Here is a 24473-nt window from a genome sequence, read left to right on the forward strand (position 1 = left end):
TAGAGAGTATTGAGGATAGGGTCGGTAACACGCTTGCGATGCTTCTGGTGTTGCAGGCGTCTATAAGCTACGGTAATCGATTACGATCAGGGAAGCCGTCCGCTTGTTTGCTGACCTAGTTGTAAAAAAATACTCTTTTTGCAAAATATTTGTTATTTTTAACAAGTTTTTATTATATTTACTTAATTTCGTAAATGAAATCAATTGTTTAGTAATATGAATTGATTAGGGAGTAGAATGAAACAACATTTTGTTTTTAATATTGATTTATTGGTGTACATGGTTATGCATTATAATATTTTTATCCATTGTTAATTCATTAAATTATGGCACTTAATACAATAATATTTTAAACAATACATATAATGTTGGATGATGAATGTCTAATGAAAACATACGATGATTTTTCGATGCAACTTATAAATATTCGGAATTAATTTCTCAGTCGTTCGTCGTTTCGTAGTCTAACGAGTTTATTTTTTGTTTTACATTTTTTTTTCTTAAGAAAATAAAATCTTTAACTCAAATTTCAACTTATTGATCCCAATCATAATTAGAAATTATAAATAAAATGTACACGTAAAGAAAGCAATAACTTAACCGTTTGTACCAATAGAGGACCTCACCATTCACACTTCACAGCTTCCTATAATGAGCGCGCAGGAATATCGTTTATAAAAATTAACTAACTCCCCTTCCCAATACAAACAGTTGATAAAAACTTACGACTAACAAACTCCTCTAACGTTAACACATGCGCTAACTCTCAAGCGATTAGTATCAAGCTTCAAGCGAACTATAACTTGTGTATCAGTTCATCGGCGCACTATACGATTTATAATTACTTTAAGGCATATTTAGAGATTATCTAGTCGGCTATCAGAGACTTTCGCGAGTATATATGATACAATATGTAGTTCGAAGCGTTCCAGGTGGAAGTAGACGACACGACACCGACGGACAAGCGCACACACACGTCCTTATTTAATGCATACAAAAGGCCACATCACATCATTCAGTCACAAAGCGCATAACACTAACGCGGTAATGAGTCTATAATACAAACATATAATGACGTCATATCTATGAACGTACTACGGATAACACCTTAGACCTAGTTATTGTATACATTACTAACGGGTACAGTCCGAATCGTTTCCGTCACGGTTGGAATCGCCTCGAGAAAGACGCCGCATACATTTGTTCTAAGACATTCTACGACACCGATGTTGTGACTCGACAGCACGACGGACTACGGGAGGAACTGTTTCGTGCAATATTCATTTATTTCCTTAAAATTTTGATCTTTAATTTTTATTACGAATATCATTTGTTTAATATAATATCATTATTTACACAATAATTTTACAACGACATACGAATACTGTCAATAAAATCACGAGTATAACACGATTACAAATAGAGTATTATATTTTATTATATGAGATTAATTATAACGTACGATAAATCCCCGCTTGAGCAATACGTATACCAAAAATATCATTTCTACCAGTTTCCCGGTGTTAAGCGGTGATATGATTGGATATCACAATAATTGGGTAACTTAGCGTGAAACGAAGTGAGCGTCCGAGGAAAGTGATTTTTTTTTGTGATAAGGGTCGTTTGTTGTTTGAAACAGTGACGTTCATTTACAGTGCTGGGGCTAAGGACAGAGACAGTGGAGAGGCGCATGCGGTCAGTCAGTGAGGGCGTTACACTCCAACACCTTGGGAACGTTCCAGAACTTAAAGAAAGCCGTGGAGGGATGTTCGGGGAGGCCATGCGATTAGTTCCGTAAACCTGTTAAAAGCTTTCTTATTTCATGTTTGTAAGCTGATTTTCGGATGGAATCGTCAGAAGTTATGACGTAGTTATCACGCATATCTGACATTGTATGTGTATGCGACTTTTAACCACAAACCCTGGAAAGGAAGGCGACAAGGAAGGGCCGCATGCTGTTAGTTACTAAACAGAAGTTAACAAGTCTGTGGCTCATCTTGTTACGCTTATATTGGTTCAGTAATATGTAGGATACTTTATTCTTGATAAGTTTACTTTACTCAATGTACGCAAGATATATTTAGCCTTCGACGGCGATCATTTGGTACGATTATTTACATAATAGATACGATTTAAACATCGATAAATACTTAAAATATTAATATACATTACTGTTAAATTTAGACATCAATTCCTATTAAATTTAACTACATTTTTTTAAAACATCGGGCGTCTTTCTCTTAGCAAACGTGAGCTTCGATTTTATTTAGAGTAGAACGGAGTTTGTCGATACTATACGAGATTTTGTCCTTATTGTACAATGTAATCATAATATAACTATATATATCCCGTCGCGAGTATATTCGCAGCGGACGTTATATTAATACGTAAATGCCACGCTCTACACTCGTCCGCGACCAATATACCCGCGACTAGTGTTCCTTACAACAACGTATATACAGTCCGAGACAAAGTCGTGCCTTAAAATGTAAGACTAGATTTTACTATAGAATTTTAAAATGTGCGAAAATTTAAGTGATGTCAAGTTGAGTCGTCGATCAGGGATTGCCGCGGCGGGTGCTTATATCAGTCCATATACGATTTTTTTCTATGAAAAAAAAATCAAAGACTACAATCATAAAAATAGGGTTAGATACATTATCATAGAATTAAATAGTCAAGAAATAAAACCTGCTACGAAATATCAAAACGAAATAAATAACGATAAATAAAATCACAGCCAAGGAAATACCTGATCGAAGACAAATATATCGGATGAGAGATTCAGGATCGATTAACATCATAAACTATGTACTATAAAACTTTCAAGCATCAAGACGGTCGGGTACACTATTCACTTATTATATGTACAAAGTCACCTCAACGAGCGTCCTCCACAACCGAGTAGTTTGAAACTAAGGTCCATTCGATTCCACTATTGCACACACAGTACCTCGAGTTCACTTCTAACACAACACTATACACGAACCCGCTGCTTCTAGGCGAGAGACCGAACGATACGACGCGACACGAAGCGATGCGATTAAATAAGACCAATTCTGTACATAATTTACATAGCTATCTATCCCAAAGGAACGTTAGTACATTTCCGTTGTGACTATAGGTAACACGATAGCTTACGTGACAACGTCCTCTTTTGTTTGTATGTGTGGAAACACTACGATTTTGTCGCATCGCGTCGTGTCGTGTCGTTTTCGCATTCGTCGCAACCTAGAGAAAGTTTATATACATATTTTAGCCGCACTTAATGTCTGCCAATGTTCGACACGAGGCGCAGAGGGCGCCAGTGCGGCTGCCAGTCCTATTCCTGCCAATATCAAAAGTCTTCTAGCAGTACGGCATCGCGTGGTACTAAGCCTTTCTGATCACCTCTACAACACAACAGGTACTGGTCGTCCACTTCGAGGATCAGTCTTAATCGATCGCCTTCGTTGAATGCCAGGTGACCGGAGTCTGACGGCAATCTGTGCCAAAGTGTTCTTACGTATCTGAAACGTGAGAGGTTAAGTTTAAAAAAAATAAATAATACTTTCTACAAAATATTAACTGGGCATTTTCCTAGTTTTGTTACATTTTAGTACGATTAAGGAAAATTTATGAATAATTTATGTTTTTTTTTTTTAATTTTAATTAAGTAATTATAGTTGCCGTTTTAAAGCAACAGGTTTATGTTAGTACATATTTTTTAGTTAATAAAAAAATTGACTTTAAGATTTTGAATTGAATTGATTGTAAGGATATATTATGTACAATAAAATACTTGCTTATACCAAAACTATCTGTAAATATTTAGTTCTTAAGTTGTGAATTGTAAATATGTATAATGTTTAATAAAAAAATAAAAAAAAAACACAAATATAATTATCATCACGAATACGTAGACACAACAACAACCCTGGTGTCACGGTGGGCGTAGATGCCTCAACACCAGAGGTTTGCGGGTTCGATTCCAGCTCGGGATCGATTTTTAAAAAAAAAAATCCAGTCCCTGATTGCGATCGTTATTCATAATAACGCCAACCCGCAGCGGAGCAAAGGCGGATTAAGCTGCAATCCCTCTCCTACACGGAGAAATACAATACAATACAATACAAATATACATTATTGTACAACCAAAAACAATACAGGTAACATAAAAGAAAAAGAATTAAGCGAGAAAAAATAATAATAATAATAACAAAAAGAAAAGAAAGAGGCTTTTATGTCTCGGCGGCGGGATGCTACATGAGACGTAGCTCGAGTAGCGCTGGACACGAATGAAACGGAAGCACTGGACACGAATGAATCGGAAGCACTGGACGCGAATGAAACGGAAGCACTGGGCACGAATGAAACGGAAGCACTGGGCACGAATGAAACGGAAGTACTGGGCACGAATGAAACGGAAGCACTGGACACGAATGAAACGGAAGTACTGGGCACGAATGAAACGGAAGCATTGGGCACGAATGAAACGGATGCATTGGACACGAATGAAACGGAAGCACTGGACACGAATGAAACGGAAGCATTGGGCACGAATGAAACGGATGCATTGGACACGAATGAAACGGAAGCACTGGACACGAATGAAACGGAAGCATTGGGCACGAATGAAACGGATGCATTGGACACGAATGAAACGGAAGCACTGGACACGAATGAAACGGAAGCTCACCTGTGCGGCGTGGGGGGCGCGCGCGCGCGCGGCGCGGACGAGGAGGCGGCGCGGCGCGGCGCGGGCGGCGGCGCGGCGCGCCCGTGCGGCAGCGACGCGGGCCGCGGGGCGCCGCCGCCGCGCGCGCCGTCCACGCGGGACGCCCTGCGCACGGCGCTCGTTATTGCTCCACCGAGCAGAGGGTTCGTCTGGGCTCTTAGCCTTACGGACGATCGGTTAAGTGATACTGCTCGTGAGCGGTACCGTGTTCCTGGGGCGAGTGAGGTGGCCAGAGCTCCTGGGAGGGTCGGGGGTAGGCTCGGCGAAGCTCTTGCGTCTGTACATAACCTGCGGTGACCGCTTACCATCGGATGAGCCGTCTGCTCGTTTAAAGACCTAGTCTTATTACAACAGGCCCTTCCCCAGTAAAGGATAATTTGTAGGTCGTTACACACAGACCGACAGTAAGTGATGTAAACAACATATTATACACGTATAACAGAACTGGAGTATGTGTCATGTGTGAGTAAGGTGTCAAACTTGACACGTTCGATAACCTGTCCGATTCCGTGTCACAGTTACAGATGTACATAAGTATACATATAAGTATGCGTATACATATTTAATATTTTATACAAAATAGTGTACGTGTATTGTACAAATGGCATATGAAATAAAATATATATCGCATTGACAACGCAGAAAAGCCTAATGCATTATTAGCTTTATACCTATAATTTTGTGTCAGTTCCCCCTGTACCGGAACACTTCAATGATACATTTATTTGTTAAAATAAAGTACAAATTGCATTTCATAACAATACCCAAATCATTTCAAAATAACCTTATCTTGCTTTCCTCCTTTATAACATATTTAAAAAAGAATAATTCCAATTTTAACGATTTTACATATTTTATTTTTATTTTCAATTAATACGAATATTATCTATATATATTTATAATTTTATAAGTGTTGAAATTGGTCACGATAGATTGGCATTTGTTATTTTCACAAAAATATTACGAAACCAATTGTGATGAAATCTTTCATTCAAAAATTCCTCCGGGACCGGGTCGACGTAGCTGAAACCCTGAGACACAACTAAATATACTAAACATTGCAAAAGTATTTTATGAAAAAGCCTTCACCAAGTGTGCATGTTTTTAGTACAGATAAAGTTGTTTAATTTATGTTAAGGGATTTCCAAAACCCACTCATATTTATCACTAATTAATATAATTTTTAAAAATATTAAATAAAGCATAATTATATCGAATTAATAAAAGACAAATATAATAAATTCACTTTGGTTTGTTCATGCAATCATGCTATTAGAATTTTATTAGTAAAATGTCACTTAAACAATATTAGAGATGGATCTCATGGAGAGAGTTATATGCTCCATGTAATAAAATAGTTCGAGAAGGTACATACGGCGTTCTCTTAGCACCGATCGTGTTTTTAACAGCGACATTCGGTACTCGTGCCTTTTCCATGTGTTTCCTTGCTGGCTTCTCGGGTATAACTCTGAAGCGTGCATATATAATTTCAAATAAAGCTATATTTGCTGGCGAGAACCCCCAATCCCGTTGAGAATATTAAAAAAACTGCATTGAAACGATAAGAGACCATCACCATATTTCGATACAAAAATCGCTGTTCTAAATAAAACTAAATTATACTGTGCAAAGACGAAAATCTTTCGAGTATTTATGTGCTGATGCATAAAGTAAGTAGTACCATTTAGTCTGTTTTTTAGCTCTGGATTTACAGTAACATAAAATATATGAAATAATATATTTTGACGTATTTTCCACAATAAAACGTACCTGTTAGCCGGTTGAGGAGGTTTTTTGCTGGTGATGTTAGTTCTTCCGGCAGTAGCGCGCGGTGCCGCGGCCGTAGGGGAGGAACTCTTACGCACCGGTACTGGGATGCCTCTGTTGTACATAATTTAACATAACATATATATATTATTTGTAATAATACTTGTAAATTACATAATATATATTACATAACAGAGACTTGGGCGTAATATCACAATGTAATTTTTTTGAATGACGATATTACGGTACGGTACATTGATTTTGGTTGTGTCATTATTATTAAAAACATATGTAATATAATACAATATTCCAATATAGGTATAGGTGTTTTAAGTAATTTAATTTTGTTACTTTTTTAACAAATTGGTTTGTATAGGTACTTATCAAGCACTAATCCTCGTTTTGTTTGGTTTAGACAAAGTATAATTTATTACATATTATTTTATTTACCAATTGCTTAAATTTGTAATATATTCATTAAAATCAAATATTCACAAACTAAAATCAAACTACTACATTTTATTTTATTCTAAAAATTTCACAGCTTTATATAAACCGGTTGCATTGTTTATTCAACCCTTTTGAACGTTACCACTCCTCACTTAAAGCGAAATCTGACTACAAAAAACATTAATAAGGTCACGTATAACATCCATTATTCATTCGCATTATAAGTATAATAAATACAAACAGCTTGAATTCAATTTAACACCCTTTTTGTTATACAACTTCCATTCGAATAACACCCTACGAATTCGAGCTTTTTAATAAATAATCGTTTATATTTGTAAAACGTCATTGATCAACTTTTCGTATAATTATGTTAAGGCTATGGATACCAAGCGACCGCCTTCAGTTACTTAACGTTATCTTGTTCATTTTATAAATATGTCGTAGGTAAAGCACTTCATTGTAAGTTAATTGATTTCCGTGTTTTTTTTTTTTTTTTTATAGATCAGGGTTTATTTAAATCAGATGAAAGGTTGTAGAAATTTGAGTTATAATAAATATAGATGCTCCAAATGATACATATTCCGGGCCTCACTTGTTTAGTCCGTAAGGCCAGTTTAAAACTCCTTATTTACAAAATGTTTATGATAAGTTTTTATTGCACTACCATACCCATGCCCAAACAGAAAAACTAAAAAAATCAAGGCGGCGTTTAACGTGTAAAAAATCCATTATTTAGGCTCGTTTCGGATAATTAATTGCCATCTTTACTTATATCATCTACAAGAAAAAGGTTTCCAAATATTTATAACATCTTAATGTATTTTCTTTGTATCTTAATGGTTTAAAATGTGTATATATTTATTTATTTACTCTTTATTGTACACCACAATATGCAAATACAAAATAAAAATAACACAGACAATATATATAATAGATAAATATGCGTAAATAATAATTTCTTTTTGTAATATAAAACGTTATGTGCCATCCCCTTATGAAGTCCGGAAAAAGAAGTTAAATAGTTAATAGAATGTAGAATAAAGCTCACCTGTGTGTGTTCTTAGCTGGTGACTGTATAGCGGGAGCTTGGGGACGAACCGGCGAAGACACTGGCCTTGGGATCTTGGACCCTCTCGCCGTCGCCGGTGACGTTTCTCCTGCAAAACATTTATATATAATTATTTATTGTTGGGTTATCTGTGGATTTTGTAAATTAAATACCTGGTCAAAAATTAGCTATTTGAAAATAGAATATCTTAAATATGACAAGTTCGCTTATTAACTATATTCATCTGTTGTTAAAACATCTGAATTATTCTTATGGTAGTCTCCTTCATGTATAGGTATCAAATTCAATAAAGAAACATTTTCATAAAAATAAAGATGTTGTGTGCATTTTTTACTGGATACAACTTTAAATTTTATAGTGAAACTTAATGGATCACAGATATAACTTAGCGGCGACCGACTAACATGTTATAAGCTTGAATGACATAACAAGAACTTTTGTTTATTTATAAAAGAAATATTTATAAACAAACTAGCTGACCCCGCAAACGTTGTTTGCCATATGATTATGTTATTAACCTCATTAATTCCCCCCTTATAACTTAAGGGTATGAAAGATAGATGTTGGCCGATTTTTAGACCTACCCGAAATGCACACAAAATTTTATAAAAATCGGTCCAGCCGTTTTGGAGGAGTATTGTAACTAATATTGTGACAGAGAATTTTATATACATATAAGATATTAATAATTTGAAAGCACTCATGTCTGTTAGACTCATTTCAATTTATAATCACAATGTTGTAACCAGGGTTCGCCAAACCGATTCATAAAGGTAACCGTTTGAAACGGTTACCGTATGAATCGGTTACCGGTTGAAAAGGTTACCGTTTTATTTCGGTTCCAAAACCGTAATAAAACGGTTACCGATTAAACTGTAATACCGAAATATAACGCTATGTATTTCGGTTTTAAATGATTCGGAGAAGTAACAGAGGGTGACAAAATCTGTGAGCCATCGTTTGAAATGAAGAATCTGTAATGTTCTTTTGCTTTTATTGATAATGCTTGGTTTTTCATAAGACTGGCTTCTTTAACTATGAAAGTAATTAAGTTTTTTGTTTTGAATTATTCGTTATATGCAATGTAAACATTAACGCGAAAAAGCGATGAAAACTTGCTCGCGCCACGCCCGGGGCCTGTCGTCTATCACAAATAAATAAGTTTTAAGTAAAATCACGCAACACACGGGAGCGAATGAGATAGAGATATGGTGTACGTTCAGACCGCAATCCGAGCTAGCGCAGCGCAGCTACAAGAACGGGAATTGCCCGCTTAAACTTACGACGCGAACGTTATGCCTACTACCGGTTTATTTCGATACTGTATTACCCAGGGGTGTGAAACTCTCATACAATATCGTAATTCAAAAATATTCATACAAACTAACGCCATCTTTTAGAGGAGGAGGGTGAGTTCGGGGTGATAGATTAATGTGCCAAAAATAGATGGCAGTAGCAGCAGTAGAGTCTAGAATTTTTGTAAATATAATTAATTTAAATAATCAATCAAACATGTTTTGTACGATTCATAGGTATAAAAAAATATATTATAAAATATAAGTATATTTTAATTTATCTCCAATATTTTTTGCCGTGGCAATATTAATGAGTCCCATCGTGCATTAGTCGGCCATATTTGAATTTTGAATCACTCGTTTATTTGTGTTTGTTCAGTGTTCGTTGTGATTTTAATTTTATTGTGTTATTCCCTACGTTTTGGCTTGTTTACGGACTTTTTGATCTTCTACGTGTTACGACATCACCTGGATTGTTATTTGGACCCCGGACTGATTGCATGACTGTTAACTTGGCTCTTTATTACACGGATTACAATTTTTGCAATTTTGATTAAGTATTTTAAAATGCCGAAATCAGCTGAATTAAAATGTTATTTCAAATGTGATATTGATGGTGAGTATTCAAATTATTTAAAGAAACGTTTCAAAGCAGTATTTAGACATTAAGTATTATACCAAGATTACTCTTTTCTTCTCTATTCGACTTAGTAAAAAAAAAATTATAAAAGAAGTAATTAATTTGTATGCCATTTTAAAATTTGGTTAGCAAGAAAAACAGCCTATAAATCATTTGGCAAGCATACAAGGATTTTTTCAGTAATAATAAAATGAGGCTGCAAAATTTTTTTCTTTATAAAATCATAATAATAGTTAGTAATTCAAACATAAGCAAGCAGCTTGTCTTATTATATATCTACAAAAAAAAAAAACAGTCATACTGCAAAATAATTATTTTTTCGGAGCAAGATTGATTGGCATTCATATTTAAATTTTGGTTAGCAATAAAAATAGATTACGTTTTTTTTTTCAAAATCAGCAGTGTTCGTTAAAAGTGGGTGGAAAATAAAGCTATATATATGACACTATCCCAATATTACTAAATAGGGATCCCTTTCTTTCGAATTTTTGTTTTTCTAATTTAATTTTGCAGTTAGGTATTTTTTGGCATACTATTTCAGTAGGCATAATTATCTTAAAGGCTTATATTACCAGCACATGGGTCACTCATTGCTGCTTTTACATATATTCAGCCACAAAAAAAAAATACTATAACTGTTCAGAGACAATACAAATTGCAGACGGATTTAGAAATATTTGCTGACTATATGTTGTTGCCCAATTGTACTAGCTAATCAGTAATATTTTTTTGCTAACAATGATACAAATACTTTGCAAACTGTTTAAATCACACCCTTAATAAAATAGAAGTAATAATTAACTCTTTTTATTCCTTTCATTGCATTTAGAATTCATTATTATGGCTCTTTAGTATCACTTTTATATATAAAGCAATATTTTAAGAATATTAAAAATTTTCAGGACCCTTACATCGCTTTCCCAAATGGGAATATCCTCATACAGAGAAGTTAAACCAATGAAAATTTTGAAATTTTGATAGGAATGATCATGTTAAAAAACAAGCATCCAATTATTATAATAAAAGATGAAAATAAACAACAGTTTTATAAATTCTATATGGTACTGGTGTTTTATTTTTAAACCCTCGATTATCTGTTAATATTAGGTAAAATAGAATTAATTTGAAATCAAATTTTTAATACTTAACACAAAAAAAAATAGAAAATATTCTTAATGTACATACTTGTTACTTTTTGATTAAAGTTAATGATAAATATGAAATACTTTTCACACTATTTCCACCAATTTATTAATACGAACTGTTTGTATTAATAAATAAGTGGAAAAAGTGTGAAAAGTACATACAGTATATTATTTAAATAATAATCAATCTGGTAAAAAATAAATAAACAGCGCCACCTGTAGTATTATTATAGAAATAAAATTGTATGTGCACGCCATCTGTTAGTGGGGGAGGTCGTGATACATCAATTTTAATTTCTGAGTGGCGTATCTATACCAGTATATAAGTGTATAATCTATGGTATTACCGATATGATTCGGTTACCGAATGATTCTCTTACCGTTATTTTGATTCGATAAGTACCGTTTTATAAAGATAAATAACCCATACCGGAATATCCCTGGTTGTAACAGACACTTGATTCGCGCATGTGTCGCAATACAAGTATGCTACGTAGAGTATGATTGTTATTTATGGAACATAAAACGTTTCCGCAATTTAATTTGTGTCACAACCACTAGTCTATATCAATTTTGATTCAAAAGTTTTGAAAATAATATTATTGTTATGGAAATAGAAGCAAAAATCTAAATAAAAATCTCTTTATTCAAGTAGGCTTAAAAAACTTTTGTATACTGATATGAAACTATTAAAGAGTAGATACTCTACAATACATATTTAATTTTTATTCTAATACATTTTTATTACATACATCATACATACATTTTTATTCTAATACATATTTCATTATAAAAACGTTGCAAAATAAATATGCCTCTTAGATTGCAAATCGGTAAAACAAAATTTGTTTTTTTTGTACATCACTATGACACAAAGAGTCTTTTGGTATAATTTATTATTTTTATATTTTACTTATTATAAATTGCTTAACCTAATACAATTCTAAGAGTCTGGAAATCGGGGTCAGAATGCTATCGTCGTTACCCAGTTATCGAAATTCCTAATCCATCATTTTCTAAATATAATATATTTTGTTCTGGAGCTTTAACTTAAAGGAATATGACACAGTCATAAGCGATGATTATATTTGAATTCAGTTTTAAATAATTTGTCACAGACGAAGGTACATATGTATATGCAATTAACATATACGAAGCGAATTTATTTGTATATATCTATATTAATAATTTTTATTTCAGGAATTAGATTCACACATTGGTGCTCGTATGAGGTTTTTTGTACCCTGTCTGAGAATATTACGTTTAAAATGTAACTTAATAAAATTTGTTTTATTATGTATATATTATATTATTTAACGTTTATAATGTATAAAAATTAAGCAGTATACGGCGCAGTTAACCTCATTTAAATAATGTAGTACCAAAATACATATAAATTCTGTTGCTTACACACAATAAATATGAATTTTTTTACGTCTCTTAATTTGGCTTAAAAGTCATTACACAGAAATTAAAATCAATATAAAACATAAGAGCACAGTAACAGGTTATAATAGCTGAGAAAACAAATTTAAAAAATACGATAAAGGTTACAACTTTAATGTCAGTCCTTAATATTAAGTTTTATAGGTGTTAAGTAACGGTATCAGATCCGCACGGAAGTGGCCAATTTGCGCGTTGCCTTATATGCCTGTTCATTGTTTGATATCCGATTTATCAGTACCTATTCGATAAGAGTTGATATGCTGGAAATGCTCATGGGTCATAAAAGTATGCGTAATATTTTGATGGTTATCAAACATTTCGTAAGGCGTATTTTCAAGGATTCTTTTTTAAATTTTTTTATGAAAACGATCAATCAAAATATGGATTTAAAAAGTGAATACCAATGTGCATGAAAAAATGCTGTTTTTTTTCGTACATATTCTTTTTAGTCCCTATCTCTTCTTATCCCTTTTAATTATTTCTGTAGGTAAAATAGTTATTTTTTTTTGCACATCGACTGCTTACACCTTTATTAATTATTTTGTATTCAATAACATCTATTAAAATATTCTCTAGAACTTGCGACACTATTAGCCAACAAAATTTAAAAAAAACACATCATCCCAGAAACCTCGAAGATATCGATGTAAATACATAAAAACATAAGTCTCAGATGTTTTAAATTCAGTTCTATAAGCAGTGTATGTACGTGCACGTGATGTTTTTGATTTCAAAATACTGCCTGCTGTATATTTAGTATGTCGATATGATACGAGATAACATCTACCGAGCTCACGTGCATTTCGTATTGGAAACGCGAACAATGAAACCTTACAGATATTGATTTATGTCACAAAAATACTATCAAGTTTCCAACGGATAAGTGTACTTGTTTATAACGTTTTTAGTAGATATATTTTTACTTGATTTGTTAACACATTTTAATTAATAATAGATAAATAAGCCTATTTAAATAGGTAGATTTAAAAATATTAGCCTTAATCTTTAATTTAAATCTTTAAAAAAAGTAAAAAAAAAATTAAATATTTGTCAAAGCAAATCAAATATGGCACATATTGGGTAATTCTAGTTTAGGGATATTCATGGTGAAGTGCGTGCAATTATTCAAAGATTTTTTCCGTCATTGTGCTTCTAAGTAGGTATAACGTATTTGAGCATATTTGAACTTTTGACAAAATTTCGTAGTCTCACTATGGAGCCACTATTTTTTCAGTCTTTAAAAAAGGTATATTTACCGGTAGGCGTGACGGGACTCTCGGCGTTGCTCAACATTTCCCATTTAAGTTGTAAACGCCGGAATTTCCCTCCGGAATTATTACTGCCCGTTTGTCCACTAGCGCTGCTGTTTGCTGATCCAGGTCGCCATTGTTCTTCACCGCTAGTATCCAGCTGTAACCACAATGAATATCAAAATATGAACATAATTACCAAAATATTCTCTACGAATCTCGAAATAGTCTACTTTTATACAATCGATTGTACTATGCTACTGTTTTATTAAGATTAAAAACGCCATGGTCTTTTTTTATTTTCGAATTTATAAAATATTAAAACAAGTCAGTATTGCTATATACTATTTTACTATTATAAACAATAGGAACTGTCTAAAAACTCAATTCTGTGTATCATAACTGTCAAAATACAAAAGTAATAATTTACTGTTTCAAGGAAATTTTGTATTATTTACGAAAGGTTAATATCTATACTAAACATAAACCGCAGGTTATATGGAAAACCCGTAGCGTGACGCCTATAGTTTCCTGTTGACTGGTGTCTTATATAAGTTATGACGATTACAATGGACTAAACAAACACAAACAAGCAAATGACAATGTTAAATATAAAAAAAAAATTGCATACGCAAAAACAAAACAACACAGCGGAAAGCGTAAAGCGTGTAATCCTGGAAACAAAGTGACCAAACAAAACAAATATGCTACCAAACAAGGAACATACAATCCGGTCTCCCTCCAGTTTACCTTCAGATCATGTGCGGTCGTTTTGGTGGAGGGCTTATTGTTCTCGAGACTGTCAGTGTAATCGTCACTGTCGTCAAAGACTAATCTGTCAAACGCTTGCATTAGTTTAGAACCGAGGTTGACTCCCGACCATCTCCTGTTGTTTTCTAAATCGATCCTGCTATTACTGGGGCAGATATCGTATCCTATCGTACTCGGATTGACGCACGACCTCGGTCTGTTCTTTTCAACTGTAGTTTTAACGTTGGCGGAATCGTTTAATAGATCGGGGGTGGATGGTTCCTTGTTTTTCGGCACTTTGTGTCTCATTATGACGCTAGTTTGACAGTCGTCAGTCGAAATAGAGCTGGATTGCATTGAACGCACCAACTTCAGCAGATTTCTCTGGTTCAGTGTTAGTGGCGGAGTGTTAATCGAAGTGGGCTGTTAAATATATTGAAATTGTTAAGTCATGCAAGGTACCATCCATAGTTAGAATGTAAATAGGGGTACGTCCTTGAAAGTCGCCGACATCGATCGATGAGGCCTTATTTGCATTTTATGGAAGCTGTGCACGATAATATTCGCTAAGGTTATTGGTTCGCGTGTCGTGTCTCTGAAGCACATGCAATAAACAATAAAATGCAAATAAAGCGATGTCTGCACAGATCTGCGGCACAGTTGATATGTAGTTATGTGAAATCGATGCACGAATGACACGTTATAAACATACTTACTTTGGTATCGTTATAAATGACTATTAAATCTGGCGGACAAACGTATTTTAAATAATATCTTCTCGTACTATTTGACTCCGTCTTTATTAACTGGTAATTTTTCGTGTCTTAAACACATTATAAGACAATTTTGTCTGCCAGATCTTCTATACCGAACATGATTTATAACTTATGCACCAAGAAGCTCTCGATTTTCTGGTAGTTATCTAATTACCGATCCCGATAAGAAATAAGAAGGGCAAGAGTCTAGGTTAGGTAAAATGAAGTCTTCACTCACCCGACTGGCAGCCCGCATGTCGCTCTCGATTTTCTTGAAGCTTCTATGTAGTTCCCGCATTTCGAACATGAGGTCTAGGTTGAAAGGCAACAGTTTGAGGGGTTCGAGGCTAGCGAGCAGGGTGTCTAAGAGCGCCCTACACCTAGATTCGCCCACGCAACCTGCTAAGATGAGCGAGTCGGGATCGTAGTGTTTCGAGAGTATCGACTCTCTAGTACGTACGTATGAGACCCACGCGTCTATTGACTGTGCGCTGAAATAAAAACGTTGATTATAGAATCTTGTGTTACAATTTTATTTACTTTATTATATGACTTCTTTTACAAGCTGTAGTAACACGTCAGTGACATTTTCGCTTTGTAATATTTTAAAATTGTTCATTTAATCCAACTGATTTAAATCGAATTTGAAAATTTTGTGATAATGACTTCGTTAAAAAAGTCACATTTTCTATATTAGCTAAAAAAAACTACTATAAACTGTTATAATTTTAGGTTGATTGTAATTTACTGTAAGTAAAAACCTGTAGTAAAGTAGTATTTAGTAGGCAGTTCTGAAGGCCGAAAATTAAATACTTTATTCTATAATACTATTTAGATACTTACTTTAATAGACCTAAAATGAATGCATTGAATTTAACAAGCCCTTCTGTGACCGCGTCTTCGCTATTTATTCTCAAAACTAATTCGTTTAGAGATTTTGTTATGGGACCTGAAAAAATAAATTGTTACTTAAATCTGTTCAAATATTCTTTAAATATTTGAAAAATTATTATAAATACAATATTTTTATAACTACCTTGTCTAGCAGTGGCTTCGACCATTTGCCAAACAGAATTGTTAACAGCCCCAAAAGAAGTTTCAATGTTTTCTTTTAGGCCATCTCTAAATATAGCATACAATGCGGGGCATAACGCGTTTAGAGCGATCTTAGCACACGCTGGCGATTGTTTAGAGTCTCCCAAGAAAGCTAACTCTGCTTGGTCAGTTGCAGATGAAAAATGTTGAATTAGCATTTCAACCGCATCCGTTACATTCGAGACTAAAGCTAAAACACACAAAGTAATGGATAACTCAAAATTACTTCTAGTGACCAGTTCTTAACTTGTTTTAAATTCTTTAAAATTGATTTATTTCACAAGTATCATTTAGTGCCACCCTTGCGATACTTAAAAGTTAAAAAAAATGTTTTTGTTTTATTACTTATAGAATATTTACCTCTCTTTTGAGACATATCAATTAGATCATATTTTTGTCTTCCTTCGTTCGTCGGACTTAAAAATTCATCGGGACTCACTTCACCTTCTTCGCAAATTGGTATTTCGGCCAAGTTTTTGCCCTATAAGCAACGACGGTGATTAGTAAGTGACATTTATACATTTTAGCTATTTCAAATTCATGAAGTAGCTAACGAAAAAAGCAAATCATATGAAAACACGTGATGTAAAATAAAATAAAAAGTACAACGAAACATTAAAAATGCTGGATAAAAAAAATACATGATGATAAAAAGAAATAAAAGAACAAACAAAATACTTACAGGCACTAAATGGCTCTATGATGTAGATTGCAACGGATAATAAATTAACGTTACCTGATAATGCCTTTGCGCTACCATTGCCGAGATATTGGGAGAATTTGGTGGTGTAGCCAATGTTGCCACTTTTAGTTCCTCCACGACCTTTGTCTGAGTCTCGGTTATGGCGTCTGGCTTTTGAGCAAAGCTAACAGATTTCTTGCTATTGCAACTACTAGTACTAGAATCCGTAGACCTTTGATTCTCTTCCTGGGAACGTTTCATTTGTAGAAACTTGGTAACTTGACTTCTTACCTTTTGAACTTGATTTTGATCCCATTCATCCATGTTCTGGCAGGTGATACCGCTTTGTTTAAGAAATTCTTCTAGCTGTTGTAAATCAGCACTGCTAATGAGTGCGCCGGGAGGTGGGAAATCAATATATTCTATTTTTTTCGTTCTCGGTTTAGGTAGTGGTGGCGTGTGTGGTCGATGGAACTTCATTTCATTAGATTTCCCCGATTCTAGACTGCTCTCTGTTCCAACTCCTTCGTCCTGATAATATTCGTTATAATCTGCATCTTTCTCGGCTGCATCGAGAAATTGTTGGGACAATCTTTTTGCAGCTAAATCATTATTTTTTCTATAATCTAAGTTTGTTTGATTCTGTAGATAGTAAGGTTCTTGGAGAGATCTTCTCTTAGTCTTTTGTTCTACGGTTGCTGTTGCACAAACTATTGGATCTTGAATAAATTCATCTAATTCGAACATGCTGTATCGTTTTGTGTGTGCACTAGACTTTCTAGTTTTATCAACGGATTTACGTAATATACTTTTCGGCAAGGGTGGTCTTGGAGGGGCAAATTCTCCTTGTTTCATGAGTCTGTTTTGATCAGCAATAGACAGCGAGCGCTTAGGTAACGTAAAAGGTATACGTTGACCTTCATTATTAGCGCAACTAGCCTCAGAACTTGTGGCGCTATCATAACGATACACAAATAAGGGGTTGAAAGTTCCTGTCGGGGCTGGACTATTTTGAGCCGAGGAATCTGTTAACATAGTAGAAGATCCTCTGTATCCCGAAGACGGTTGAGTAGCAGTGCTCGAACTTGACGACACAGCAGTAGGGTGGCCTGTCAAGTTATTGCAATCACAACTAGTTGGCCGATTTTTTTGTTTAGACGACGGGGTCGTATTGCAATATTTATCGCATTTTGATGATGTCTCTTTGTCTTTCATATGTTGCATTAATTCAGGCACTTCTGACAAAAGTTGTTTACATTCTTGTGGTAGTAAAAAGTTTAATGAGTCCCAATCCTTTATATGTCCGAGGCCTTTTTTCTTCAACATTTCAACGTCGTTACATGAAAACGGACGTTTGCCTTTTCCTTGCAATTTACCTCTTTTACTTTCATTTGGCTTAGGTGATATATTAACTTTGACTGGATTTAAATATATGTTTGGTCTACCATTTAAAAAGCTTATGTCTGGTAGAGTATAATTAGGATAAAGTATAAAAACTGGTTTTTCACAATCTCCTTCTTTCAATTTTTCAAGGAATGATGGCTCGATGACTTTAAATATTTCACGATCACGACACATCCCAGAAATTTGCAAACTTGATGTTTGCATGCTTTTGTCTGATTTATCCACTTCTAGATGAGTTGACGTAGCCTTTGTGTCACATGATTCCCGTTGTAAAACTCGATTCATTTTAGTGATTTGCGTACCATCAGATTCAGAACAACTAGAGATACTCACACTGGTAGCAGAAGATTGGGAGGAACATGACTTTCTATTACTTCTTAACTTTGAGGGACTGTTTGAAATGTTTATGTTGGTTCTTTTTATATGGGGCTTATTAACTACGGCATAAAGATGAGATTCATTATCACTAGACTTTGACCCCTCCATTTCTTCCTCTTCAATAAGCACTTCATCATATACTCTGTTATAAGGATTAGACGACCTAATTTCTTCATAGACGGCCGAAGACGTTTCTTCGTAAGCTTCAGGTGGTAGTTCAACCTGCGGTCTTTCTGAAGGCATAGTTTTTAAAGTTCCAACTTTTTGTTCGCTCATTGATTCGCCACTTTCTCCACCCGAGCTAGACGGCCAACATTCTGAGCGATCTAGTTGATCCATACCAACGATGCCCTCGTTACTAAAGCTCTTTTGCTTCATAAACAATTTCACCAAGTTAAACGATTGTTGTTTTTGACTTTTGTCTGATGAGGTTTGGTTTTCAGTTGACGACGTACTCATAGGTTCTGAATGTTGACTACAATGGGATCGGTTTTGTGAGACATCGTACACTTTCATACACGTTGACGTTCCAATTAGCCTCTGGTTAGTTGTAAAAGAGTCGACCTAAAAACAAGAAATGTGTTAAGTAATTTCAAAACAAGCTCTCATTATTGGTTCAATGATTCCTCATTAGCGCGGTACATACCGTCGAATTGCTTAATGCTGCGGAATTGATGGAACTGCTTAGTAATTTTCTTCTGTATAAATTTGGTAAGCTTTGACTTTTAATAACAGAGTTGTTTATGTCATTCGTGGTATCCGTCGGTTCATTTGAATCTTCATTATTATTACCAGATGGATGCCTACAATTGTAAAACGAAATTATAAAAATACAGCAATGCATTGCTTGTTTAATTGAAATATATATTTTATTATTTGATATATACCTCTTTAATGGCGATTGTACGGTTTGTTTCTTAAGTTTACTCCAGGTAGTTAAACCTAAATCACTCCTAGCCATAGACGTTGTTAGCTTATTTGTTAATTTTTTACACCTTTCTAATAATTCTAAATTCCTGCGCGTTCGTTCATCACTATCTAATGCTAAATTTAAGTCTTCATTAACCTGTTTGTCTGAAAAACGATTAACCATATTAAATAGAAGCTTATCAAATTTTACATAGGTATGAGTCACTATCACTTGCTTCGCCAACAATGTGTCATCGGAATGATAAGGCGACTTCATACTAAATTGAATACTTAAGAACATAAAATTACCACGTATTTGACTGACGGCGGGTTCAGCACACTCACTATCCTCAGAGTAAATGGTGAGACTGCCCTCGAAGGCGATGGTGTAGTTATCCTTGTTAGCCTGACAAGTGAGGATGAGATCCTGCTCAGTGGGCAGCTCACAGTCGAGGCTATCAACGCTGAAGTGGACGCCATGCGCGCCTTCCTTCACCGGAGAGAACAGCAGCTCCGATTTACATATTGACATCGTATTGATAGAACCGACGGATTCTTCACCCTGCGTATAAAGGGATTTTGTTACAAACTCGTCATTAATGACTCGGATCGATTGACTATTTCCTTGTAACTAAATGTACGTTTACTAACACTTTTCTTCAGTCTCAAAGTAGTAGATATTTTACTCGCATATTACAATTGTTGAATCAGAGATATTGGTAAAAGTTCCGGGAATATTTCGAAACGTAAACAAGTTCGTTGGAACATAAACATGCAAGTGTATTTTGGGCATCAGCATCGGAACACCCAGCGAGAGTTTAACAATTGTGGCATATAGAAAACATTATTTAAATACATTGTTGTAGAAATTATAATAAATGACGTGGTAATCAAATTTCATCAAATAAATAAATAATTGCCTTAGGTCTAGCAGTAGAATTAACTAAAATGTCAGGGGGTCTAAATACACACACCATATACAGTGACAAACGTCACGACCACAACAAGCATAATATGTTACATGTTATGTATGAACATGAATATAGTAGAAATGTTTGCCCGTAACAGGGCTCGAAGCCGTGCCTACCAAAGCAACAGCCAGTGCTGTGACCGCTGCCTGCGCCTACGAGGCGTGAAATTGATAACAAATTTTCAATTTAAATTGTCTTGTAATAATTATTTACAAGCATAATAGGGTGGCATGTGTGGGTGCGATGTTAGGCCGGAACAGGCGTTATCATCAATTTAATTCCCTTTCCTCTCATAAATGAGGTCATAATTCCAACAACTATTCATTACAATGACACATTTGTGTTTCATTCTTTATTATACCCCTTATCAAAAACAAACAGTAATTAAAGATAATGATTATTGACTGTTATTTCTATCCAAACAAATTAATTAAAATGTTTTATAATAATGATGTATGATTAAAGCTCAGTGCATTCAGAAATATAAAAGAATAACAAACGTAAAGGAAGTGTAATTGCAGAGTTATTTTTGTATCTTAACCTTTCAATTCGATCAAAGCGCAAAATAGATTTGGCGGTGTCCGCAGAAAACAGGTGCGATGCACGGATAAGAAATATTGATTTACAAACAAAATCTAGATTGTAATGTTGCGTGTCTTCTACTTACTGAATAGTACCCATTACGGGAATCCCAATCATACTCGGTCACACCCATCTTAAATTTCGAACAGAATCGTCGAGTCACTTATTAATGTCCCCCACAGAAACACTGAACTATTTGTCCCGCTTGTGGCGATAGTTAAAAGTTTTCGTAAAGTCACGTTTTACAAAAATATATTTTTCACAACTTGTGTCACTATCTCACACACACACAATTAATTAAGTTTTTTAAACTACCCGATTTAACATTATTTTTTAAATAATATGTGATAGAATTCATTGCAAAATAATTCAGAGCACAGCACTCCCGAATGCCCTGGGCGCTACTGGAGCAGCGGGGATATTAATTTCAATATTAGCCACGGCATACGCTTCTCAAAGTTTCCATTAAATTTTAAATTAAATAATTCTTTGATACTACTACTATTACGTACGATCTTTAACCAGACACTGACAATTTTAATGTGCAGACGCGAACGCTGAATTTAGATTACATTGGATATCGAATACTAATTAGCATAATAAACACAGCAATTAACTTTTGAGCATACAATTAGCAAATAATGTATGACTACGCCAAGGTCTAAGACTTTTTATGTGGTAAAAATGCAAAATAAAATGAATGAGAATATTATATGTGTTATCTAGTATAACCATTTATTCTAACAATAATAACATACAAGAAGTACTGAAAACTTTGACTACACGTGACTCAGATTGACTTCATTGGCAACGCACACATGGTTGCCGTATGTCCAAGCCAATGACACATACAAGATGATATGAATATAGCACACACCCGCGTTCAGTTTGGAGGGAGAGACTACGAGCTGGTGTGTAGAAGTAGTTTAGTTAAAATGATTGACGCAATTCGGTGTGAACGGTTCACGCACACATAAACAATGGTCTTATTTTATCTTTACTACTCGTACATCCCGAGGGATCGACGTACTATGGGAGCACTGTATAGGAAGTCTCGTTGTGAATGCGAGCCAAGTACTTTGGACTTTCTATCTATTTGTATGACTGAATTTACTTCATAGTTCCTCGTGGGACGTTATTCATTACAGCATACTAATAAAAATAAAATTAATTATCGCGATGGTACTAAACTAATTATAACATAACTGTGGGGAAATCTATATCATATGTAGGATAATAAACAATATTTTTTCGGTAATATTGTGATTTTTTTTTCAAAAACTGTCTTTTAACAAGTACCGCATTTTATTTCTCTTTAGCAAAATAAAAAATTATAAAAATATTTACTTAAAACATTTTACGCATATTGAGCAAATAAAAAAAATAATCGCTTGAAAAATATAAATTTCCACAAAAGAAAATTTTTCGAACACAAAATTGAATTAAAGTTTTAAATAAAATAATTGTGTTTGCAGGCAAACAAAGAAAAACCGACTTCAATTATATCAACAAGTAATACAACGTAGGTAGACGAAAAAATAGTCAAGTATCAAAGATTACTCTAAAAGTTGAAAACAGATCTCGACGAAATTTAAATGTAACCGCATGATAGACATCGACTTTCGATTAAATTAAAAATCATCAAAATCGGTACACCCAGTAAAAAGTTATGCGGATTTTCCAGAGTTTCCCTCGATTTCTCTGGGATCCCATCATCAGATCCTGGTTTCCTTATCATGGTACCAAACTAGGAATATCTCCTTTCCAACAAAAAAAGAATTACCAAAATCGGTTCATAAAAGAAGGAGTAATCCCCGAACATACATAAAAAAAATTATATACGGTCGAATTGAGTAACCTCCTCCTTTTTTTGAAGTCGGTTAAAAATAAAGGTATATACATTTGTTAAGTTTTATGTTCGAATATGATGCTACATAATTATGAGTGGGACAAAATAAAAATAACTATGCTATGAAGAGACATCTAGTGTAGCTGGTAGAAATATTTGCATTTTGTAATTCTAGAAATTAGCGCTAGATGGCATGACAATATAATAGTTCATATCGACGAGGTTCGTAATTAATGAAATTAATTTAAGTCAATGATACGATGTGCGGACATAAGCATGGTTTTATGAGGCGAGTTAAGTGATAGAAATAATGTACACTGAATGTCAAAGCGGGCGAACCTGCAAACTACTGCCAGCACTGATAGAACTGTCGAACCGAAATTTTTCCAACAGTGAACTCGAGATACTCGCAAACATCTCGCCTTGAGGGTTACTCTGCAATACACCATTTCATAAAATAAACATAATAAAAATAAATATAATATTAGGAATAAAATATAAATGCACATACAGGTGATGTAAATAAAGAAAATTAAAACAAAGACGATATATATATAAACTTAGTTTAGTTCATCGAATTAATTATTGAAATTTTATTACGAATTGCCTAAGCAAATATTAAGTAGCTCATAAGTTTCCTATTTACGAGAAAAATTCTGACGCAGGACTAGTGGTTAACCACTAGCAGTACTAGCAATAGTAACCAGTGTTGTTACAGCGGTAATTTGACGTACAATAATAGGTATGTAGGTAATATATTTTATTTTCTAGGCGTAATGTTCCCTTATAAACAATGTTCCTTTGTGTTTTATACAAAAAAATAAAATAAAAATAAACTACCTAGCTACAAGACAGTTGATAACATAAATTGTATAAATCCTAATAGGTACTACATATTTCCTCAACAGGAATATTAGACACGTAACATTTAGGATGTCTAAAGTAGTAGTATTGATTTGTAAGAGGTACATTTCATAATATATGGAAATGGTGAACAATGTGCGATGATGATGTGTATTATTTTATTATTATTATTATTATTAATCCAATATTTTAAGATGATGATAAGTGATCGGCCGCGATAGAACAATCGATTCATTAAATGGGCTATAAATCGTAGACAATAAGTTTTACAAAAAAGTTTACAGAAAACAAAATATGCGAAATTTTATTTTCTACAATAATAGTCTCAAATAACTTTTGTCCTAATGTGCATTGTATCCGAGATATCGGCCAAAAATCTTTTTTCAAGATGGCGCTTGAAGTTCCACCTGAATCTGTTAGCATTTTGTGGTTTTATGCTCTGTGAGTGAACC

At 34.2% G+C, this 24473-nt stretch overlaps 1 protein-coding gene and 1 long non-coding RNA gene across 2 annotated transcripts in view; one reads left to right on the forward strand and one right to left on the reverse strand.

The window, feature by feature from the left end:
* Window positions 1–3337: 3337 nt before the first annotated feature.
* The window catches only part of LOC123658047, a 74979-nt gene continuing 53843 nt past the window's right edge, over window positions 3338–24473 (reverse strand). Inside the window, exons 5-19 of the mRNA XM_045593530.1 lie at window positions 23497–23592; window positions 20065–20317; window positions 19734–19920; window positions 19493–19649; window positions 17356–19410; window positions 16743–16863; window positions 16324–16572; window positions 16131–16236; window positions 15526–15778; window positions 13789–13942; window positions 7986–8094; window positions 6488–6598; window positions 6093–6185; window positions 4739–4879; window positions 3338–3509 (exon numbers count right to left, since the gene is read on the reverse strand). Of these exons, the coding sequence (XP_045449486.1) occupies window positions 3338–3509; window positions 4739–4879; window positions 6093–6185; window positions 6488–6598; window positions 7986–8094; window positions 13789–13942; window positions 15526–15778; window positions 16131–16236; window positions 16324–16572; window positions 16743–16863; window positions 17356–19410; window positions 19493–19649; window positions 19734–19920; window positions 20065–20317; window positions 23497–23592 (4257 nt within the window). The remainder of the gene's footprint in view (window positions 3510–4738; window positions 4880–6092; window positions 6186–6487; window positions 6599–7985; window positions 8095–13788; window positions 13943–15525; window positions 15779–16130; window positions 16237–16323; window positions 16573–16742; window positions 16864–17355; window positions 19411–19492; window positions 19650–19733; window positions 19921–20064; window positions 20318–23496; window positions 23593–24473) is intronic.
* On the forward strand, window positions 9637–10998 carry LOC123657757. The gene is made up of 2 exons (XR_006743760.1): window positions 9637–9917; window positions 10844–10998. It is a non-coding gene; the product is annotated as an uncharacterized LOC123657757 (long non-coding RNA).

The sequence above is a fragment of the Melitaea cinxia genome, chromosome 11, assembly GCF_905220565.1.
Source record: "Melitaea cinxia chromosome 11, ilMelCinx1.1, whole genome shotgun sequence".
In the NCBI taxonomy this organism is placed as follows: domain Eukaryota; kingdom Metazoa; phylum Arthropoda; class Insecta; order Lepidoptera; family Nymphalidae; genus Melitaea; species Melitaea cinxia.